This window comes from Homalodisca vitripennis, chromosome 1 (genome assembly GCF_021130785.1).
Source record: "Homalodisca vitripennis isolate AUS2020 chromosome 1, UT_GWSS_2.1, whole genome shotgun sequence".
Classification (NCBI taxonomy): domain Eukaryota; kingdom Metazoa; phylum Arthropoda; class Insecta; order Hemiptera; family Cicadellidae; genus Homalodisca; species Homalodisca vitripennis.
The window spans coordinates 32,723,743-32,749,581 of record NC_060207.1 but is presented as its reverse complement, the minus strand read 5'-3'; the positions used below and the strand labels follow the sequence as shown (position 1 = coordinate 32,749,581).

Below are 25,839 nucleotides of genomic sequence, written 5' to 3'. Positions count from 1 at the left end.
AATTGTTCTCAAGAGAGGTACAGAGTTTCTGAGAAAAATATTTAAGCTCATGCTGCAGCCTGAAGATAATGAACTTTGTGGTAATGGGAATCTGGTCAACTCTACTATATACATTTCTACTTTTTCATCACTTCACTTTTATATCTAAATGATTTTAAACCTTTCTTTTTAATTTTAAGAAGACCCACAAATCATACTGAGCTATGTTAGGACTACAGAGAGATTGCCTAAAAAGCTGTTTTATATCACATTCACGAAGAAATGTTGTTATGTAAAGTAGGGGCATATAAGATTTGCTTGTTATTGTATTACTTTGATATTGTAGCAAAAAGCATTTATAGTAGCTAAAATAATAAAAAGAGAGAGACTAGACACTGGAATTAATGATCATTCCTTCCGTAACAATTTGAGGAGACAAGCAAGTGCAGAGAGCTCGTGACTATTACAAATGGATTGACAAAATAATGCATTAGATACAAAGTGCAATTTTGTGAGGGCCAAGAAAACCATTAAGAGGGCAAATCTGTTTTGCAATGATGAGTGATATAATACTGATTAGTTATATAAACATTGATACAGTTCATAGACTAAACCAAGGAAATGGGAGCAATAATATATATGAACTGAGATATATATATATATATATATATATATATATATATATATATATATATATATATATATATATATTATATATGATATATATCAGGTAGCCAGATGGCCCACAAATCAGGCTTAGTACCATGTGCATTAAGAAATTTAATATAATCATAAATGTTACAGAAGTCATCATTTATGTTTGTACTTCTGTCACACAAAAGCAAGGTAATCATGCTGAAATCAGCATGAACCTAAAATAATTTGTACTTTAAATGCATACTTCCATTTTACAACATTACGCATAAGTGTTCTCACTACGAAAGCTTCAGACTTCAGGATTCGTCCAATCTGGCATAAAACAATTCAAATATTACTGAAATCTTTTGCGTTATTCAATCAAAATATCAGGGAATGTTGCATAGAACATAAAGTTATTTCATTGGTGCTTACAAAAACTCTTTTACTCTCCGACTCAAGGTTCTTGAAACACTTAAAGTCTAATTATTCTAAAACTGATCAGTGATAATGTTTTCCAGTAACAATCACTTATATAAGAGGTGTTGGTATGTCATTTAAAAATTATATTGCTTGCGAGGTCAAGGGTAACTGCTAAGTTATTTATATAGCTTTCAGTCATTCAGTTATTGATTTATCTATAATGATAGAATTTTTAAAATTTGTGTAAGGGTGTTATTTTAATTTATTATTAGTTTTACAGTTCGAGGACTTTAGCTGCGCGCGCGACCTTGAGTGTGTAGTGATAGGCTGGAGGGGTGGCAGGGTAGCATTATGCGCTGCGTCCCGAAAACATATCTTGTGACTCATGGGTAAAACCCTCCTTTCAGGAATCGTATTGGCCTAAATAACTCATCACACTTGCTAAAATTAGTCTGATTTGTGATGGAATAATATAATAAGAGAATACCAAATAATAGCAATAATAGGACTAATCCTTGTTTTTCAGTTGTTATATTGTTGTTTAACGTGTTTTTGAAAATAACGTATTTGTCAATACTAATCTGCAAATCGAAATCGTGAGTTTAAAGTCGTTAAAAGAGATTGTTGCGCCTTCATCTCAGTGGCTAGCATGTAAACGCAACCCGCCACACAGATAGCGTTTATTTCTTGAAAGGGTAGTATTTGGGCCCTACGAGCACAGCTAAATTCCTCCAACTGTAGATATCTAGATAACAGATACTAGACTATACTCTTACAAAAATTTGCTAAAATAGAACTATAAATTTAAAAATATAAACTGATCACCTGGTCTCCAAGAGAACAAAAGCCTTTAAGCAAATCCAAACATAGTGGTGCGCTGTCGCTGACCTTAATGTGCGGATAGGGGCAATTGTCTCTCCCACAATGACCAGCCAAGAAGTGCTGACATCTCGGCATGTTGTGACAGGTCATCTCATGTGACAGCAAACAATGCGAGTCCGAACACGCACCCTGCACAAATCTAGCACACCGCCATTACAATCTCATACTGATTCAAAAATAAATTCTTTCACAATATTCATGGCTAATTTTAAAGAGGTATGGTGACAATTAAAGTTATTCCTTGGTTAAATACATTTCAGAAGCTCTTTCTATGGACAGACCACTTTTCTGCTCAAAACAAAAAATATCATCATATACTATATTGATATATTGATTTTTTAACCAAATCTTAAAAATAAAACATAATACAACAAAACTATCCAACATAAATTACATTTTCAATTTGTGTAAGCTTTTCAAACATTTTTCAAAATATTATACAGTACAGCATTGATTAGTAATATTGATTTCGTTTTAGTTGTATGACAGATATAATGAACTAGTTTAGATAATGAACACAAAATTTAGATTCATTTACTAAACATTGTATTCACATCAAAAATTTTTATTTTTCCAATGTATACAGATTAAAAACATTTACTTTTCACATAGTGTAAAGTGAACATAAGGACCAACAGTTTTCAGTAAATACACAAAAGAATTAACTTAACTTACTGGAAAAAATAAATAAACTTATATTTCATGAACTTTAATTCAGCTATTTTTTTTATTGTAACGAAAAAAGATTTTACTTTAGTGTCCAATTTAGTAAAGAACAACATTACTTAATGCAACACCTAAACTTCACCCTTATTAGCTCTCTCGTTGTAACATAATATATTTATGAGCTTTTCTCATTTACTATCCTCTTGTAACAATATTACTTCAATGATTGATAGGCACCCTTACTAAACTTTGAATTAAAGCAGTTTTAACTGTGGTGGATGCAGTTTACTACTCTCTCGGTTGTCCGGTACATAGCTAATGCCGTAGTGAAGGTGTTAATTCCTTAGAATAGTAATTGAGAATAGTAAAATTTGTTTCTATGCTGATGATATAAGCTTGTGCATTGCCGATATGGAATTAAAAAGAAATGTAACGAATCAGTTTCATTGTTAAAAAGTTATTTAAATAACAGAAATCTTTTACTCAATGATAATAAAACTACTTTTATACAGTTTACTTGCAAAAATGTTGAATCAAACAAAATTAATATGAAAAACCTGGATAAAGAAGGGCTACATTTAGATAATACACTTAATTGGAACATTCATGTACAAAAAATATGTAACAAAATAATTTCAGGAATTTTTGCACTAAGAAGGCTAGCACCTTTTTGTAATAAACAAACCATGAAATCAGTGTACTATGCCATGGTTCAATTCACATATCGCATACGGGATTGAAGTGTATAGGGGAACAAGTGCTGTAAACCTAAATAAAATTTTACGTCTACAAAAGGAGGCAATTAGGGTGATTCTAAAACTGAGTCATGTAAGTTATATTTTAAAAAGCTCGAGTTTATGACTGTATACAGCCTCTATATATATATATATATATATATATATATATATATATATATATATATATATATATATATATATAGAACAGTATTATATGTAAAAAAATAATGAGACTAAATTAACACAACAACTACATGTTCATGATTATAATACTAGAAACAAAAATAACTTTGTAATAAAACAACATAATAAAGAAAAATTTAAGCAAAGCCCAACTAGTGCAGTCATTGAAGCAAAAAATACGGTCTTACCTCCGAATTTTTTTACTGTGAACCGATTTGCATGAAATTTTGGAATTAGGCTCATCTTACCCCTTACTTCAAAAGTGAAAATGATCTGAACTCCGCCTATTATTTTTAAGGGGTGTAAACAACCCCTTAATGGAAAGATTGACATTGAGCTATTTTATCGCTAGAAAACATGTCTAATAGTAAGTGGTGAAATTGTAAAGTTTTTTCTAAAACAATTACCTCATATTAAAATCATTTTCAATCCCTTGAAAATCTTACAACCCTTGCAAACAACCCCTAAATTGAAAAAATCACAAAAAAATACTTTGGTATGACATAAAAAGATGTAAGTATAGAGTAAGTAATATTTTATATTCTCTATAATAATCATCAAATTGTTAACCCCCTTTCAACCCTTGAAAACTACCCCTTGATAAAAAATTGAAAAAAAATTTTTATAAAATGAAAATGATTTAAATATTATTCCACACTCTCGAAAATGATTATCATATTCTTAAGCTTTTCTACCCTCAAAACTACCCCTAAATTAAAACAGTAAATATATATGATTACATATTTAAAAATAATTTAATTTAGAGTAAAAAATTGCCATTTATTGAATAAAATATTAACAAATTATATAAAATTCACTCAAATGTGTTATATATACATATAAGAACGTTGGTATGTATTCATGCCTACGTTTCCAAAATATATGAGCCATATTATGTATATATATACACATTACAATAGTTTTGGGTCTCTATTATACTGCGTACTTTCACATTGCTCCAAATATTCACACTCCGAAATCTTCAGTTACTAAGTAGAAAAAAATATGATAAGTTTCTGGACCATAACTCCTAAAATTTTCATGCTCTTACAATTTATAAAAAACTATTGTAAAGGTAATTAAGAGAGCTACAACATACTTAATTGCAATATGTAGTAAAAAACCTTTTTCTAAAACGGTGAAGGGTTAAACGGCTTAAGAGAGGCTGTGATTGCGCAGCCACGCGCTCTTTAAACAATCATATCTCCATCAATTTTCTGTTTGAAAGAAAAAACAAAAAACCAAATTGTTTGTCAGAAAAATACCTACATTTTTCATCTTACACTTTTATACGTATCTGTTGTCATTTTTGAGATATTATGAAAACAGTTGTTTTTTTTTAATTTGAAATTTTTTTAATTGTGACTTTTTTGAAAAATATTTGTCCTGAAGCAGCCAAACTGATACAATCTATCAAACTCTTCATAATAAAGTTAATTCTAGGCGGAATACGTTTAATTTTAATTATGGTGGAAATTGCACTTATGAAACCCATTGATTTAAAAGAAAAAACATTAGATGCTCCTCTTATTTGCAATACAGCTCACTTATTTTACGTGCAAAAGACTTTTAATAGTGCTCATTGTAAAGCTTATTTCAAGCACTACAAAACCCTTTTTTATTAGAATGCCTAAAATGCATCTGCTCGCCGCTAGATGGCATTGACCACATCGATCAAATTTCAGACAAAATAAAAAACGGCTTTGATCTTTAATATCTAGCTTAATATTGCACTTAGAATACTTTATGAAAAATAAAATTGTTTATTTATTTATCTGATACAATTTTGTTTTTTATAAATTTTTTGATAAAACGTATATTTGTGGAGATATTTGCAAAAACCCGATGAAAAACGTGAAACAAATTGTGAATTTTCAATTCCCGATAACTTGAAAAGTATTGGATTTTTCGAAAAACTTTATAGATGATTTTTTGCTTAAAATTAGGCCTTCTATCGATATCCGATGTTATTTTGAAAAATAAAAAATTCACCCCCGAGAAGGGTGGCAACCACCCCCAGGGTGGTTGCGGAGTTCAAATCATTTTCACTTTTGAATTTAAGGGTAAGATGAACCTAATTCCAAAATTGTATGCAATTCGGTTCACAGTAAAAAAATTCGGAGCAATAATGCTTCAATGACTGCACTAAACTTATATGGGAATCAAGTTTATGGGGAACCTGCCAGGTAGCATCAGGAATGAAAACAATAGTGTTAGATTCAAAAATAAATTAAAACAGTTTTAATTGATTTATCATGTTATAACTTTGAAGAGTTTTACTCCCAGAGCCATGTATTTTGATTTTGATTTCTGAAGTCTAGTGGAATTAATTATAATTTGGTAATAAAAACAATTTAAATAATATTAAACCTATTTTCAACTATGTTAAGATTTTGAAAATAATTTACATTAAAAGGATTGTATATTTGTGCAACTAATATAACATCACCTTGAATTTATTTATTAAGAATGACGCATTCATGTACATTTTATGTATGTCTTGAATAAAGATATTATTGATTGATTGATTGATTGATTAGTTATGATATGGTATATAACACTTTCGACAAGTGACACTATAATGCAATTTAATGAATCTAATACAACCATCTACTGTGTAAATGAATAATGCATTCTTTAATTGCTTGAGTAAAGAAGCAACATTTGTTTCTATGATAAATTAATAGAAAGTTGATTTGAATAAGTTAAACTGACCATTAAACTTACTTTTTACAAACTGCCACAAACTTGGGGTTGTGTTGACGAACACAGGTACCTCGCTCCTTCCCAGAACAACGTCCAAACCGATGGTATAGAGGACAAGGTTCGTTGTTTTTCCTTAGTTTTCTATTGAGCAAAGATATACTCCTCTGCTTGGCTTGCCTGGGAGACAATCACACTGATTAATCAGAATTAAGATTTTACTTGAAAATTTTCTCTAAGATCTTAAGAATATTTTAGACAGGCAGTATTTTATCTAAATTGTTCATGTAAATCTGTCAATTTTTTTACAACCCTAATAATGTCTTTGCATTGCCATACATGGCATTGCAAAATTTTGCATAAAGCCTCAAAGCCAAAATGTATTTTGGTAATATTTGGTACAGTATGCAATAGTTGTCTCTATGGTCATTTAACCAAATAGAGACATTCAATACATTTCAAATGAATAATGTAAGATTTTTCTGATTCATTTTATTCTATTGTTATTTTGTTACTATAATATTAACTTTTAAAAACAAAAAACTACACATATAGTATTTTTAACTTTGTTAAAAAAGTATACAACAAATCATAAAAATTGGTTGTATAGTTTATTTTACAATATTTGTATTAACAAAATGCTTGTAAATGAGCTGGATACAGCCCAGCACTTGATTCACGAGACTATCAAATTGCGAAGGCACCTGAACACAAAACCTTTTCTCACAACCTATTACTTCTATAACATTGTAATTAATCTGTTTCTCAAACAAATATTGCAAATTATACACAACATACATCATCCTTTAATAATAATCTAAATTCATCGTAATTCACACCCAGTTGTAACAATGTTTTTATTCAATAATTTTTTTTATTAAGGATGAAAATTATTCCAATTTACACCAAAATATTTCCAAAATAATTAAAGCATGCAATATATTTATTTACCTACACTGACTGATACTGGCAAAATCAACACTTTTTTAATATCACATATTATGTATGAATGAATGTGTATTACCTAACCATGTTTTAGTGGAACTTCTCTAGGGTTTGGCAGCAGTTTAAACATATTTTATACACATAATTTTTTGCAATTCACTCCATCTAACAAGAAGAAGTGGGGATCATAAAATCTCATGAAGTAGAGCATCCAAATCGATTAGTATTATTAGGTCTCTGTAACTTGGACTCTATGAAGTAAACTAAACTTCTTGTATACTCGAATTGGAGGGAGAGCTTACATTACATTATTAATAACTTTCCAACTTAAGACTACATAATTCAATACTGGAAGTACATTATTCCAGACTCCTAAACAAACAACCGACCAATAAAAACTTACTGTAATTGACTGATTGCAACTGCTTTTAACTAATATGTTGGTTTGGTAAACAATGATACATCTGTAACTAATACTTGACCCTCTAGCTCCTTGTCATATTTCCTAACAAAGTATGGTTTAAATGGTTTTATACTCTTAAAAACTAATACTATGGTTATGATTTAATAATAAATGCCTTGCAAAACATATAACACAATTTTTTAAAGTAAAGACAAAAAATTTAAAAAGGTGTTTTGGATGTGGCATACTTATATACTAATCCTCAACATCCACCCCAGCCAACCACCGTTAATTTAAGGTGGGCCCTCCTGCCAGCTTTACGACAGACCAATGATTCTCATAAATGTACACTAGACCACAAAAATCCCTAACATCTGAAATTGAAACCGTGACTCCAAGACCAACTCCTACATCTAAGAGCAGCACCTTAGACCACACAGTCATCCTGAATTGATGTCTTGGGTGTGCAGATAGCTCACTTACAATTTCCCTCCAGCAGTAATGCGTCACGATCACGACTCATAGTGCTTATAGGGTTAAAGTTTCAATTCTTAAACAACTGAAAACATAATAATAGTGATTTCTTAAACAACTGAAAACATAATAATAGTGATATAAAGGTATAAAGAGATAAATCACTCAATGAACATGTCATGGGTTTAATTGACCTGCTCCCTCACACCCAATTCAGTAAATTTGGACTCCTTGCAATACATTTTTAGAACTTCTGGTAATGGATTAGTTTTAGGTTACATTTAACGCTAACATAACCTACACGCTAACATAACATACACCCCTCCACTTCTTTTTTTTTTGCTCTATCTATTAAGACAGCACTTCAATTCCACCGCAATGCTGGCAAAATTGTTATCCAACCTACAAAACCAAACAGAAATAATTACATCACAACCCAAACAGTAAAATAATTTTATTTGTAAAAGAGACTTACGTACTTACCACCTACCTTAACTGCATATAGTGCCAAAGAAATTAACTTTAATTATAATTAAAGAGAATATACTAATAAACTGTAAAACTATTACAGTTACTGTGAAATTATATAATACTAACTCGCCTTCGGCTCGCTGGGGGCTACGCCCCCAGGCCCCCATTTGGGTGTTGGCTAAGATTCGGGGATTACAGCGTAGTTCGGGTGATTTGGTTAAATTCAGACGTGAAGTTTTCCAAATTTTTATGTATCCTTCTTCTCGGATGAATCTTACGGTGTCGTAATGGCTGCTCGCTAACCGCTCATGGCCAAAAGAAAGTGTGGTGTAATAATTTTAATCAATTGATGTGTTAGATCAGAGTTAAGATTTTATGTGTTTCGTGGAAATTTGGAGACAAGAAGAATTTGGTTTTAAACCAAAGTCCAGAGGACGTCATGTATATCCATAGTTTAAATTTTCCCAGGATTTACCCAAACTTTTGACTTTGAGGGCGTTTTGCGGCTTAACCGTTAGAGATACGTGAAAAAGTGACCTGGACCTTTCTTGACGGAAATTTAATGTCGATTTCCGTCCAGTCAGATTTTAGCTTGCGAACCTTTGAGTTTAGCCAGGAATGAGCTCGTGAGAAAAGTCTGCACTGGTCAGCCTATCGTGACATTTTTTAGTACAAACATAATAAAACCCGGACCTTAAGGGCAGTATTTTAAGTTTGAACAGCTTGGTTTATATATCATCAGGAGATTATCTAGTCAAGCCAGGAAATTCCCTGGGGGGGGGGTTTAAAAACGACATCAGGGGGTTTAATTTAATTCCAGGAGGTTTATTTTTTAAGGAACCCCCAGGCCCCACCTAGATGTAACGCTTGCAAATTCGGGGATAAGCGGAATTCGGGGACATGTTAAATTGAAAGAGATTAGATTAAGAGTCGGGGAGTTTTTAAATTAGACCTACTTTTATTGAATTGACCAGATTTTTAAACCAAAGTTTTTGACTTTACAATGGATTTTGTGGCTTTAAAAAACCGTTAGAGATACGAGAAAAAATGACTAGGACCATTCTTGTCCGAGCAATTTAATTTTGTCCTTTCGATACTACCCCTCGGAAACTTTAACTACGATCTCTGATTCAATCGGTGCTCAAACGCTTGGGAAAAAAGGTCTGCACTGGTCAGACTGTTGCGTAAACAGGATTATAGTGTAAATAAATTAAAAACGTACACACCTTTTATCAGAATGATTAAGTTGATCAGCGGGGAGTTTTAATTTAATCAGGAGTTTATCAACCAGGAAATTCCCAGGGGGCCGGGGCGTTAAGAGATTTGTTGATTATCAAAATTCCGCCATGAGGTCATGCCAGGAAATTATCTGAGGGGGGTTTTAATGTTACACAGGGGTTAACGGGACGGAATGAGAAAAAAACACAGAGTAAACAGGGGTTAATCTGGTCATACCAGTACTTTCTGCAAGGGAGGGTGGTTAAAAGCATTTTTGGGTGATTGGTAAAATTCCCGTACATGAGGTCCATGCCATGAGAAATTCCCCTGGGGGGGTTTAATGTTACCAGGGGTTAAGACATTCAGGGGGTTATTTGGTCATGACCCAGGAACTTCCCAAGGGGGGGTTTAAGAGATTTACGGTGATTGGTAAAATTTGGACATGAGTTCATGAATGCACCCAGAAAATATTCCCCTGGGTGGGTGGTTTAATGTTTACCGCAGGGGGTTAATTTCAGACATAGGGTTTTCCAAATTTCATGTAATCCGTTTTTTGGAAGAAATCGTACGGCTCCCCCCTTAATGCCTTTCGCTAAGACGCTCAGTTCCAATTTGATGTGTAGTGTATGATAATTAATCAATGGATATCGTAGAAACAGGTTAATGTTTTATGTGTTCCGCCGAAAAATTTAGAAGACAAGTAGAAATTTGATGGTAACTAAAGTCAGAGATTATGTTTGTATATCATAGTCTTAAATTTTCTTTCTGGTTTACCCAAACTTTTGACTTTTGAGAGCGATTTTACGGCATTAAAAATCCGTTAGAAGATACAACAAAATGTGAAAAAACTGGAACCCTTTCATTGTATATAATTTAAAATTGAAGGACGGATTGTGCTGTCGGATTTTATCTACGACCTCCTGGTTTAGCGCAGTAAATGAGGTTGTGTAAGAAAGACAGCACTGGCAAGCTAAAGTGGAATTAATTAGTGTAAACAAATTAAAACTAACCTGCTGTAAGATACGCGGCCGTTTCACCCAAAATCCCATTGAAAATTTGTTTTGAGCTGTCTACCAAGCTGTTTCGGTAGCACGCTATCGAGCCTGGAAGGTAAGATGAATTAAGTGAAAATTGCAAAAATTTTACAACATAATTGCGTTTTGCGGCAAAAAAAAAAACCCAAACCGAATTTTCGAGATAGAGCAAAGATCCCACTTGACCTTTTTTGTAGATCACTCCATTTCCCGACTAAACCAACGATTTTTTTCTCAGATCCGAGCTAAGCTCTAACGGTTTTTCGCTCCGCTTAATCGGTCTTCAAAGAAAAGCCTGCAAGAGTGAAAAGTGCGAAAAGTTTGTTTGCCAATTTTTTTTTGAGGGGTTTTAAAGTAAAAAATATCCGGGTTTCAGACTATTTTCCCGGTGGTTTGAAGGTAGAAAGCCTACGTGCTGTGCCAAAAATTTGGAGTTTCCTAGCACTTCTAGAAGTGGGTTAGAATTTATCTCGTATACCCAATCAGTTTCAGTGATGTTACAATATGGCGGCTTTGTATATAAAATAGGGAATAAACAAGCTAGCACTTCGGAGTCTCGAAAGGTCGATAAAATAAATGTTGTTCTAATAGAAATAAGATTGATACAACACTCGTTATGGTTTTATAAAAAAGGAAACAAAACTGACCATATTATATTAAAATTAAATAAACTGTATTAAAAAAAATTGAAAAAGTAACCTTTGCTAACGCTCATGACGCAGCACGCCAAAATTCGCGGATGCTGCTCAATTAGCCACTTAACACTAGTCACTGGTTTAACGAAATTTAATATAAATTTCAAATATTAAAACTGTTATTAATTGTACCAAATTCGTATTCGGAAAAAATTAAAAACCCTTAAAAAATTGCCAATTCACAAAAAAGATTTTGCCATTGAGAGCGTATAACCAGGCTTAGCGGAAAGGTATACTAAAAAAAGCTATTTGACACCTTTTTGTAGATCCTAATTAATGAGCAAATTTTAATAAAGTGTTTTTAAGTTTAAGCTAGGATAAACAGGTTTAACCACATAATCGTCTCCAGTAAAAACATTTCCAACGTCAAAGAATGACAAAATATTAGCATTTAGTGCCAACACCGAATAGAGATAGGGCCAAAAAGTCACTAGAAACCTTTTTTGTATATCGTGTTATTTTTGTATTAAAATTCCGCTTTTTAATTTTAACCCCTTAACTTTAAAGATTCTGCCAATGAAAGAACCCAGAAACAAAAATTCTGAAGTAAAACTTGAAAAAGCGACACATTTAAATGCGTTTTCCACGGCCAAACCATTAAGGATAGGGTAAAATGTTACTCGGACCCGTTTTTTTGGTAGTATCCGCGCCCGTTTCCTAAATCCCATTGAAAAATTTGTTTTGAAGCTTGCGATCCAACGGTTTCGAGGCAAGGAGGGGCCGGCACCGCTATCGAGCCTCGGATGGTAAATGATTAGTGAAAATTGGCAAAAATTTTACACATAATAGCGTTTTGCGGCCAAAACCACTAGAGATAGAGCCAAAGATCCACTTTGACCTTTTATTGTAAGATCACTCCCATTCCCCGACCTAACGCTTTTTTCTTCAGATCATCCGAGCTAGCTCTAACCGGTTTCGCCTGCTATCGGGCTTCAATATAGAAAAGCCTGCAAGAGTGAAAAGTGCGAAAGTTTGCCAATTTTTTGAGGGGGTTTCAAAAAGTAAAAATATCCGGTTTTCAGACTTTTCCCGGTGGTTTTGAAGGTAAAAGCCTAACGTGCGTACGCAAAATTAAGGTGTTTTCTCCAGCACTTCTAGAAGTGGGTTAGAATTTTCGTGAAACCCTATCAAGTCAGTGAGTTACTATATGCGGCTGTATTTAATAATAGGTATAACCAAATTCTAAGTCACAAATTCAAACTCATACTCAAGATGGCAACGTTAACCTATGTTAACTGGTTCTGGAATAAATATCACTAGGTGCCAGTAAAACAATTTACTATATAATCTGACATTTTAGAGATTTCTTTTATGAGCAATAACAATGTTCCAAGAACACATCACAGTATGCTTAAACTTAATTTCATAAAAATAAATGTATGAGAGCTGTTAAAAAAGTATCTGACCTTTGTTAATTAAATGTGCATTTAGTCAACTAGAGCTACAAACTTCTAACCCCTTCAAACTAGTCTCCTTGGTACACACACTTCTCCCAGCGCTTCTGCCACTGTTCAAAACATTTCTGGAAGGCATCTTTTGGAATGCTGTTAAGCTCGGCCATCGTATTCTGTTTAATGTCTTCTCTTTTTTGAAATCTGGTTCCTTTTAGGGGCATTTTCAGCTTAGGAAATAGCCAGAAGTCGCAGGGAGCCATGTCGAAATACAGAGCTTGGCGAATCTGATGTTTGTTGTTTTTAGTGAGAAAAGTCTGAATTAGATATGCAGCTAAATGGAGCCAAGGACACTGCCATGTACTATCAGAAGCTGCTGTCTTATGATAAAAGGGGTCTGCTGCACCCCTGTACCCTCTGCTTTCTCGAGACCAGGGTCAACCTTGACAGCATTCTGACCCGGAGAGCAACTACTAATGGACCAATGTTTAAGTCAACCTATTCGAAAGTTATCATGCATATATACAGATACACGCAAACACACAGAGAAATCTGACTTATCATGAACTGGCAGAAGAGGCTTTGCTGAATACTTACCTAAAAATGTGTTTTTTGTTCTCTGTAAGCAGTAATCAATCATGTAATATCCATATAAATTATCAATTGCATATAGCTGTTACTAAAAATTTGTGATATTTGGGTTTTCTGCATGTAGTAATCAACCAAATTTTAATATTAACAACATAATTTATCTCATAAATAATGTTGCTATTCAATTTTCTTCTGCAGGCAATATGGTCTATGTATGTAACTTCCGTCACGCTGCTAGTAAAAGTAATTAATATTAATAAAATAATGGCCATCTTTACTAAATAACCATTAGTTGATTCCAGATTTAAATTGCTTCCTTCATATTTATCTGTTAAATACTGAATTCTTCACTATCCTCATTCTACAGTAAAATAATTAATATTCTATAAATACCAAACCAACCACTCCATCATTTTAATTTAATAACTTTTTGATCCTTTGAATGGGTGACTACTGAGCAATCCTGTTATTACAAGCATTCCACCATTTGCTAGTGGTTTGGGAGTCAATATTGAGCCGTTGTATTCAGGTTAAATTTTAGAATTTGAAATACTGATCTAGCTCCTATAAGACAAGAACCAATGTTATATGTCCGATTTGTGTTGCATAAACATATGATCTCCAACTATTGGAGAAGTCAAAAGAATTACAACCAAATTTAAATCACAGAACAAATACTTTCATTAAATTGTCATATTCCTAAGTCTTTATAACACTCTATTACGCATTAATTTATGATGCATCCATTGAATGTGCATAAATAGAGTAAAAAGGCCTAACTTATTAACTAATAACTAAATAATAATTTGAATTTTAATTGCTGTTTCCATTTAAAAGCCAGGCTACCTAATTATTAAGAACTCATGTGAATGATTTACAATATATCCTAGGAGATTACCAGTGATATCAGAGTATTCTTTTTCTGTTTAAAACAATAGTAACTTACACCAGTATTGATCTGGCAGTGTGGTAGTTTGTTTTAGTTAAAGATGTTCCTGTTGAAGATCTTATATATGTTACTCCCCCAATGTCTATTCGTCTCCTTCCAGAATTCTTATCCACACATTTCAAAGATTTCCCATTATTATAAAATTGGAATTTTTGACCATGGATATGCAGTAAAAGCCCTTTTCTTTTTTCTTGTAGAGCTAAAAAGAGAAAAAGTACAAATTAATGATATTCCTCATAGAAGGTTTAAAAAAAATCATTACTTGGGCAAATGCTAATGAAGATTACAGATTTAGTGATTTTGCATAAATAGATATATAAGTTATCATCCAAATTGTTATCATTTCAGAGTTATCAAAAAAAATTTTAGAAATTAGTTTAAAATATAATGATAACTGAACAAAATAATGTATATATAAATAGCTTTTAGCTATATGACTTTCCCAATAGCTTTGGAAAAAATCCAAACACATAATAATCTAGAATATATTTTTTCATAGGCAAACTGAAAAATATCTAAACTTACTGGTAAGGCAGTAGAAAATGTTTATGGCATTTTAAAATAGTATCCTTACTAGATAATAAGTGGTTATCATGCACAACAAGTATTTCGTTCGATACCTCTGCCAATTTATTTAATAAAATTAGAACAATTATATATATAATGATGTTCTTAAGTGTTGTCATATGCTTCTTTAATTATGTTGAAAACACTTTAAAACCAAGTTGTGTATTTAACCTTCGTGGTCATCCAAGCATTGACCTTAAGACCACCAGTTAGGAACCACTGGTCTACAGAAATGGCAAACCGACACAACAATGGTTGAGTAGTGACATAAAGGAATACACACCCACACATTTATATTTGCATAACAATATAAAACAATACTTACCTTTACGCGTGGGTTTGTTTCTAGTGAGCGAAGTACGTGAACAGTGATAAAACACTCCACCTATGTTAACAATTTTCAGATTTTTTCTGAAACACACAGTATAAAATGGTTTGGGTAGTAAATTGTTCAATTATGTAATGTAGAATGTCAGTATATAAAAATCACTTTAATCATAAATTAATTCTTCTAATATGACCAATAGGATCATTAGGTAATATCTGAATGCAAATTCAAGTTTTGTTTAACTATCTAATTTACTTATATTCGCTCAGAGTTTAATTTATTTATAATTGTTTTTAAAAGAAATTGATCTTACCTCTTGTTTTTCAGCAGATGGTTTTCCAGCTTCCATTTTCTTTTTGAAACAAGTGTTGATATTTTTCTAGACTTTGTATCCTTGTTTGATCTAAGTTTAAGTGACTTCAAAGATTGTTTTCTTATCAAACTGTATTTAGATTTGATATATTTTATTCGTTCTGAGACATTATTTCGGCTATTTGCTTTAATTAAGGCTAATTTCTTAGTTTTGTCCATTAAGGCACTTTTAGTTAGCAGCCTTTCTTTCCTATCAGCCTTTTTATAAACATATTTACTGCAATTAACTGCTGGCAGATGTGATGTTTTATTAACTGATACATTAACTTTTGAAAACTGGTTTTTCTTTGTAACATTGGTTGTAACATTACATAAAACTTTGTTATTAGCTCTTTGCTTAGTTTGAGTTTTACACACTTGTAAAGCATTCACACTCAATCTTCTATTCTGTTCAGAGAGATGTTTGTTTCTATCAATATTTTTCCTCACCACTTTAAGAGATTTCCCATTTTTAGATCTAATTCTTGCAACAATGGTACTAGATGTTGGCACAAAAGTAATGTTACTTTTTACTGCAATAGACTTTCGTTTCATAATTTCGTTTGTGTCAACTTGACATAGTGCATTGGTTTTTTGAAGAGCGTGATTCACTTTATATTTAGTAAAACTATTTTTATTAAATTCTTTACCAACAATCATTACATTGTTCATTGTTGCTTTTTTGAGAGGTGAATTTCTAACTAGTTTATTTTTTGTTAGGAGTATAGGTTTGTTTGTAGCCATCTTAATAATATTTGACTCAGACATGTTCTGGCTTGATTTTCTCTTACGTATTAGTTTAGTTGAACTAACAGATACCAAACAGGTACTTCGAGTTCTCAATCTTTGACCAATAATTTTTTTTGGCAATTCCTTTGAATGTATTAATATTTTTTTTGATATGTCTGGGGAACACATAATTGGTTTCTGTCCATCAACAGGCTGATCTTTTTTCTTTGATACTGGGTTTTCTATATTAATTTTTAGTTGTAAAGTTCCTCCCACAGAAATATCACCTTCTGGATTGATTTTCTTTCCATAATTGGAAGTAGAGGGGACTTCTAAATCTTCAAATCCTCTCTTAAATTTAGGATTGAGAAATATTTTCTTGCTAGACAGTGAAATTGCATCTATTGACCTTTTCCTTTTCTTGACAACTTCCTTACCTGCTAATAACCGGTTCATATAAATCTTTCTTTTTTTATGTACACTAAGAGCAGTAAATTCCTTTGATAGATTACTGTCTGTTAAATTACCTAAATCTTTAGAATGGCTCTCAGTGATTAATTGAGAGTTCTTAGCTTCAAAACTTGGTGTAGTAGTTTGGCTTTTTAATTGTTTCTCGAGCCCAACATCAACTGTTGTTTGAGATTGTAGTTCTGATACTTCTTTCTTCTTCAATTTCTGTTCCGTCCTAAACTCTGGATTGATGAATATTTTTAAGTTACTTGTTTCTTTACAAGAATTTTTTGCAACTGAAGTGCTTGAAGCTTGGGGTTTTAATGATAAAACTTGAGGCTTTACAGAAGAGTTTCCTTCTTGCGATGAGTTTAATATTTTAACATCTTGACTAATATAACCCTTTTGTACAGTATTCGATTTCATACGTAAAATCTTAGCTCTATTATGACTAGATGAGATTTCTGACTTGAACTGACTAATTTTGGCCTTTGAGAAATTAGGATTGATGTAAACTGTGGCTGAAACATTGTTCATAATTGCTTTCTTATTATCTTGTAGGTGTTCAGTGTTCTTGACAGATAGTGACTGTTTTTTATTATGAACTGCAGTCATTTTTACAGGATTAATGAATATTGTGCAATTGCGCTGATCTATTACATCTTTACCCTTCTGTTTTTCAATAACTCTTTGATGGCGTCTATCGACTGAATCTGCATTTCTTTCTTGTAATTTGATTAAAGCACGAGAATTTTCATGATTCTTTATCAAGCCTAAAATAAGAAAAGAGATAAGTATTAATCCATTAGAACCATTTCTTAAACAAATATTTCTTTTAAATCAAAGATAGCATTAATAGAACATCACAATACCAAAATACTTATAGTGTAACAAAATACTAATAATTTGTTACACTTATTGGATTTATCTGGACTTTTGTTGATTTGGGAGACTCTAGATTTATTTTTATTTTTCAATAAAAAATGAATTTGTTCAATTGTTTTATAACAAATCTGTAACATACTGTTTGAAACAAAACTTCTTAAAAAGATTGGTACAGTAAAATCACTTTCAGTTAGTATCAAGCTATGTCTGGTAATCTCAGATATGATTGAATAATATAGATATACATATATCACAGAGAATAGAGTATAAATTACAATTAAAATTATGTTTCAAAGACATTGTTGTTCAATCAGATTTAATATTTCAATTTATGTGATACAAAAATAATTGTACATTTATTTTCAATAAATAAGACAAGGATACAATTTTACAATACATACGTTTCAAGTGTGCCAACTCTTCCAGAAGATGTACCTTATCCATCAGAATATAAAGTATAAAGGTATTGTAGCAACTCTTTCCTGTTGATGAAAAGCAAGAACATAAGAATCACCATAATTAATTTTATTTAAGAGTAATATATGTAAGAATTAAAAGAACTTAAATATATTGAATGTTGAATAGAGAAGACAATAGAAGTTGAGTATGTAATTTTTAGTTAACTTGATATAATAGAGTATAACTTATTCAACAATAAAGGAGTTAAATTACAATGGATAAGCAAAAACATTAATCACAATATATTCCTTGTCTTTTAAACAGAGAATTTAAATTGCTAATCGTTTAAAAAGAACCTTTAGGATAATATTTTTTGTTGCATAATGGCCTGTTGTTAGAACTTATATTATTTAGAGTGTACTTGTTTATAATAAAATATGTAAAATACAGGATCATTGACAATTAATACAAGTTTAAAGACAAACTACTCTAGGGAAGTTATAGCATGACCGGTGGGATGCGCGTGAGGAGTGGAGGAGTCGAGCGCGTGGGGGCACAATCTAAAGTAGGGGAGTGAATACGGTGCTACTAACCCTACTGAGAGTTTTCGGCTCCCGGCTCGTAGTGGTGGCGGGAGCCGAATATTGTAGTGTTTGCCAACATTTCTAGACCTTTATGTTCTTACCACGGTGGTCTTTTATGATGAGCAATTTAGTATAGGAGACCTTGAGAATATTTGAACATTTCTAGACTCTTTTGAAGTTACGGCGACGGACTTTTATGATGGGGAATTCAATACAGGAAATCTTGGAAATATTGGGACCGGATGTACATGATCTTAACAATGACTATGTTCTGCCGAAATTGTGTTCATAGCTCACCCTTCTTAATGAGTTCGCAGTAGAGATACCTGGTGGTAAGAAAGGGTTCTCATAAATTGGGAAAGGGTAGGAATTTATATTATTCTTGATCTCCAACGACGACAACAATTCAGAATTGTAATTGTTACGCTTTGTTAGCCATTAAAATTCAATTTATCATATACTAACCGTGTAAGCTTCAGGATTTACGATAGTAGATACAATTATACACTACAAAATTTTCAACTGACATAGCCTAGCTGCTAAATTAAAAATTAATATAAAACTGGTTAAACTAATTTGTCAATATACACAGTAGAATAAGAAAAAACTCAGTTTTATCTACCAACTTGTATCAAGTTAATTTAATGATGTATACTTAAAATAACAATAATGCCAACGATCCACACGCAATAGTTAACATAACAAAACCCCATTGCAATATCACTGTATTTAAAAAAAATTTAAAATATTGGAATCATCGCCTAACAACATAAATGAAACATATTACTAATTGTTATTATGTTCTTACCTTGTACATGCACTGTTGACAGAACTACTCCTTGAATTTCGCTGCGCTTAATAACACTCAAAGGGCACAATTCCCGTTAAGTCATCATCACCACTGTGACTATTGTCAACGATAGGTTCCCTGTCTTCGTCACTGCCACTTTCTTCATCCCATTCGTCACTATCGGAGTCCTCGCCGAGTCTCACAACAATCCGTTCTGTCATTTCGTCGATTTGACGTTCGAGTTCCATATAAGTTTGTTCCACAGATATCGTATGATCACACCTTTTCCTCCAATCTTCTTGAGTGATTGAATCACACGTTTCCTTCACCAATTGTTCCACCGTATTTATATTAAATGTCACATTTTTCTTCGCTACTCTTTCTTTAAGTAGGCTCCAAATTAGTTCAATTGGATTTAAATCTGGATGGTAGGGTGGCAGGCGCAAAACAGTGTGTCCACTTTTAGAAAATATTTCATCAATTTTGTACTTTTTGTATGTGGGCTTGTAGGCTTGTATAAGATTATACAATTCGGGTTTGAACATAGTGCTTGAGTGAACAATGTTACGCTCGGAAAGCCATTTAATCATTTCGGCCTTTCTGCTTGATGTTGTTGGTGCAGGATCGTCTTGTTTGTTGTGATAGGGGGCGTTGTCTATCACAACAGAATTATCTTTCAAATTTGGAATTAATTTAGTGTTTACCCATCTTTCATAATTCTCGTAGTTCATGTCATCGTGATAGTCCCCTGACTTCTTCCCTGATTTGAACGTAAGTAGAGCATTGTTTAATAAATCCACCTTCCCCGCCTGCGTGGACAATTATAAGTCGTTGTCCTTTACTTAGAGGTGTCTTCAGTCCCGAAGTGGTACCATCTGTCCAACCATTGGTTTTGGTGTGTGTTGAGTGAATATATGTTTCATCCATGTACACTATTGGCCTTTTTTGATTTCTATACTCGGCTAAACGTTTTAAATACTTAATACGTAATTCACGGATGTCGAAACGTTCGGTTAAAATATTTCTGTTGTTAGTAGCTTTTTTCCAGCGGAATCCCAACTTCTTCAATATTTTTGTAAGCGCCCACTTACTTTCCTTAAAATCTATTTTTTCCCTTAACACATTTAATAATGATTTCAATGTAGGCCGTTCGCCTTGTTGTCGATGAAAATTATTTATTGTTCTTCGAACTACACCCAAATCAAAATTGTCCAGATCACTTTTAGTATGTTTGCGTTTTCTTACTTTGTTGGGCGTACTAAAAGAATTGCCAATTAGACTTTTTTTTTCCTCCTTCAAAATTCGTCTCAGCCTCTGTGCTTTCTGAAATTTCAGTTGCCTCTACGACACGCTGTTGAACTTTCTTCAAATTTATAAGTGTGTTGGTTTCTGCTTCCAGTTTCATAAAATGGTAAACATTTGCAATCACTTCTCTTGTTTGGCTGTGTATAACCTTTCTACCTCCAATTTTACTTTTTACATTACGATCCATCACAAACTCTTTACTTAAAACGTAATGAGCACAACGCAATTAATTCACAAATTGTATTACAACTCGTGAATTGGCACAAGCGAATGTTTTTAGGGCGGCACGTATAGAAGACTGGTGACCGAAGTTCACAAGGCTGAATACGGCAACAGACTGAGCCGCTCCACCCCCCACCACTTTAGTTCCGTCTTTGCCTACGGCGCATCTCGAAGTCACCGGTCATGCTATAAATTCCCTACAGTACATTGTCCTTGTCAATGTCATTACTTGATTACCTGAAAGTTTTATGACAAAACCTCAATCTCTGTAGTACATATTGACCACTGAGAGCAGTAATTGACAAAATAACACTTCACCTTTAAAAAAATACTTCTTTGTGTTGTATTTCATAGTGATATTTAAAAAACATACTTTAAAAAAAAATCATTAGCCTAGAGTTAAAGTTTGACAATTATACTTTGTTCTTTTTATTAAATATATTTTTATTTATGAAGTAAGGATTTTTGGAAAACTGCGGCTAACAAAATGTTACTCCAAAATAAAATTGTTAGAGCTAAAAAATAAATAAGCCTACATATTAAAACAGCCTACAACTTATCTTGGAAACATCTCTTGTATACGTACAAGTATTACGATAAGCAACTGTGTTAATTAATGAATTGCTTTCAAAACAGAACAAGCTGTATAATTGTGACATTTCAAAATCTTTAAATTAATTGGTGCAAGGAATATGAGTTTTGTATATTGATGGTTGTAATTACACAATATTTTTTTTGAATATTGTTCTAAAAAACCGGAGTAAATATTGGGTTTAGGGACACCCAGTAAAAAATAATCTAAAATTTAAGAAATATTCTTGATTAACAGTCATTATTACCAATATTTTTAGTAAGAAAAGTGCAAAAAGTAGCCTACTTAGAAATTAACAGCCTAATCATAGCCCCAATTTAAACAAATACTCACTTAACCAATATCAGCCCATATAATAAAGTATGAAATACTCTGTGCAAAAACTCGAACATATCTCTGTGGCCATATGACTACACTAGGCTGATATGGGTTAAACGACTGATATACTTGCTAGTTTAACCTTTATCAGTTCAGATAATAAAGTGAGAAATAAATACTCAGTGCAAGGACTCCCTGTGTCTATATGGCTATATCTGCTATATCTGTTACAGGTTAACATCAATAAACTAATGAACCAGGAGAGGTTCAGGTTTTGAGTGAGAGATAACTAACAATTTGATGTAAGCTTTAAAAACTAACCAAATTTAACACTGTAGGATCTATCAAAGTGTCGACCACCCTACCTGACAGCTAATTGTAGTACCTAAGACTATTGTTTATTTTGGGCAGAGTACAATAAGCTGACCGAGTTTTTATAACACTTATTATAATAATTGATACTTAATATATTGAATAACATAATTATTAATCGATATGAAAGTATCTAAAATACTAAATGAATAATTGTATTTTTAAAATTTCAAAAACTTATAATTTAGGTACTTTGTTATTAACTGGAGGCCACTAAAGGCCACTTTTTAAAGAGTTCTTCTTACCAGACACCAAACAAAAATTCATTATTAGAAAGAACAGACTTTATTGAACAGATTTTTGTAGGTCTTACCAGACCTATGGGATTCCACTTATTACATATAATTTGGTGTGAGGTTAACAGCCGGAGTAGCCAATTTAAATTTTAACGTAATTAACGTATTCTGCTCATCCTCCTGAACAAAAATATATGGTTCTAGGGGGTGCAAATCACAAATAACTTTGCTTTATAATAATTCAAATTTATTTCTTTTTAATTGGTCATTGTGTTTTTTTCAGAGTACGAGTTCGTTGTGTAATCATGTGTTATTTTTAAATCGAGAAAAGCTATTTTTAAGTAACCAGAATAGGTTATGCCATGTGGTATGTAAGTACCTGTACATATATACCAAGCAATGGTTATGTTAGTTTTAGTTATTTATTAAACTTTTGTTTGTTTTTTATACTATTTATTCATTTGTTAATAGTTTGGTTTAATTTGTATGCATTATTTTCAAATTTATTTTTACCCAGATCGGAAACGAGATTCACATTAATAACCCATTGCTATTTTCCTGCTAAATAAAACAACATAAGGTATTAATTAGGGTATGAAAATGATAATAATGAATTTTAGAACATTAAAAGCGGAACTACTTTCGTTGCAAGACAGCAGGAAGTTATTTTTAGGTGAACTTGCATAACTCTACTTCTACTTGCATAATTAATCAATCGATACTGATTAATTATTTTGAACAAATGACTTAAATATCTATATCAACAGCTGTAAACACTTTCAAATAATACACATAAGGTAATATTTCAATTTTACATATAAGTAACATTTGATTATTAAAAATGGCAGTCAATTTTCGAAAACAACAGGCAAATTGCTTTGAAAGATGATAAGACATGTTTTACGTGGCTGCAACATGTTGGACTCATACCGAAAAATCCATTATGTGAAATTTGTGGGAAAGAAACAACTGTAACTGTGAGAGGAGCAAATATGGTCGTCTTCAGTTTTCCTAATTTTGCTTATAATAATTTGTTTCATCAATGTAAATATTAAATCCATATTTTAATTTAAAACATATGATTGTTATTGAGGACTATAGATACTATTATATCGATTGATAGTCTAGGATTTGAAATGCAAATATTAGTTATCGATGATTACATTCTTCGATATAAAAAACCGGGTCCGCTTATCTACCCTACCCCTCTACTTCTGTATACTTGTTTTTTTTTTCAAGTTTTGTTTCCTATAACAGTACGTTAATGGCCCGAGGCATTAGTGATCAAACCATATAGAATTTCATTTTTTTAGTGATAGGCTAGGTACTACCTCGAGGGTTGATTTACATATGTCGCCATGGCCGGAGGCACATATATTAGGCTGATATGAGCTTTTATTCTTAGGTCTACAATTTAAAAAAACGTCCTTTATTTGAGTCAAATTACCCTGATTTCAGCATTATTATTATTTCACATATCCAAAGATGGCATAACAGCTGACGTCAGCAGAAATAATATAAAGTTGACTTACGAACATAACAAGAACACACAACACCCATGGAATTATGAGATGTTACTCTATCATGTTGTTTGTCAATAACATTATAAAATAATGTGTGGAGGTATTACATTCCAGTCACCTGTTACCAGGGTAACATGTTAGTACTTATACAACAATTTAACTAACTCACTACAATGTAACATAGACTGATACACAGCTTCTTCAACTTAGATCACGTTGTACGCTTTAGAATGTGATTTGAGGTTGGAAAAATACCAATAAATACCCCTTAGATAAAAAGCCAATAAAAGGCCATCAGTGCAGGCTTTGGTGGCACCCCGCACTTCTGGCAAAATATGATAAAAATTCCTCAAAATAGTACCCAAATTCGAGCTCAGATCACATGAGCATTTGTAAAAGTTATTTTTAACTTCAGTAAAACTAGTAATATATTTACGATAATCTAATCTAAACCTAATTATATTGCATAATAAAATTTCATACTGTAATATTTCCATTCATAGCCTCATTACTTACATGAAATGCCTTGGCCGTTACTGGTTACTGATTAACCTAATACCAGAAATTCGTTGTGAAAACACCAAATCATTCAGCCCAGCGGTTACTGAAATATTGCCTTCTTATTGTTTGCCTGTCTTTGTGGTTTGTTAAATGTGATCGTTCACTTAAATAAATAACTTAGATTATCATGTACCTAGTCAGGATCACGATTCCTTAATTTTTAAGGTAAATTTATTGCTGTTACCACTTGGGCTACACATTAAAAAACATTGATTTTATTATTTTTTGCAAAATTGGGGATACTATTTTTGTATTTGATAGTTCAATTATGTCTAATGCATTATTTGGCACCTGATTTGATTATGGTGGAGGCAATTTACTGTACTGCAGCCTTAGATTATTGTAAGTAGCCTAGGCCTATGCCTAATGTTAATAAATATTATCCCCTTCACAGTATAAATTTGCTCTAAGGGTCCTTTTGACTGCATTCTCTTAAAGTATACCTATTTATTACCCTAATTACATGGAACTTAACATACTACTTTAATTTGATATAACTTAAGTTTCCCATTTACACAAACCTGAAAAACGTATATGAAGTATACTCTTAGCTGAAAAACGTATATGAAATAAACTCTTAGCTGACCTTTCAGTCAATTGTTAGGGAAATACAAAACTCACCTAAAAAAGAAGCAAATATTGTGAAGTCAGTTGTACGCTAATTTCCTTTTCTATGCATTATGCAAAAATCGAACTATGTTGCATTTCTGAATCCACTAAGAAACTAAATTACGAAAATAGATAATGGTTCTTGAAAGAAGTCTTCTTTGGTGAAAATAAGATAATATACATCTATTTTGTTGATGACAGTTTAATGCGTAACTATTGTCCTACTGCATCTCATCTCATCCAAGACCATGGCATAGAGGAACAAAGTAGAGCAAAATCGATTCACAACTTATAAATAAAAATTAATCACTAAACTAAAATATGTTGCTAAGCACAAAACTCCAGAACTGAGCCAAATATATTTTTTTTTAGATTCATTGAAGTTCAAAGAAGATTCTTTTATAAAGAAACGTTTTCCGGAATATTTTTGAATTAGGTTAAACAACAATATTGGGGCTATGTTTTAGATGTAGATGGTAAGTCATTATTGTATATGCTAAGTTTAGTTCATTATTGTACAGCTCAATGATGTTCCTTTGCCATAGTTTGTTCAAAATATAATAAGATAAAATTGATTTTCTCTCGTGCTGTGCTGCATACAGGGATGCTTTTAGGATGTTGTAGTGTTATATTGGATT

General features: G+C 32.2%; 1 protein-coding gene across 1 annotated transcript in view; it reads right to left on the bottom strand.

Annotated features, from left to right (window-relative positions):
- The window catches only part of LOC124359516, a 29,275-nt gene extending 3,835 nt beyond the window's left edge, over window positions 1-25,440 (bottom strand). The window contains exons 1-7 of the mRNA XM_046812318.1: window positions 25,214-25,440; window positions 18,092-18,172; window positions 15,589-17,578; window positions 15,273-15,358; window positions 14,378-14,579; window positions 6,234-6,389; window positions 1,864-2,059 (exon numbers count right to left, since the gene is read on the bottom strand). Of these exons, the coding sequence (XP_046668274.1) occupies window positions 1,864-2,059; window positions 6,234-6,389; window positions 14,378-14,579; window positions 15,273-15,358; window positions 15,589-17,578; window positions 18,092-18,134 (2,673 nt within the window). The 5' untranslated portion in view covers window positions 18,135-18,172; window positions 25,214-25,440. The remainder of the gene's footprint in view (window positions 1-1,863; window positions 2,060-6,233; window positions 6,390-14,377; window positions 14,580-15,272; window positions 15,359-15,588; window positions 17,579-18,091; window positions 18,173-25,213) is intronic.
- Between the last annotated feature and the right edge of the window lie 399 nt (window positions 25,441-25,839).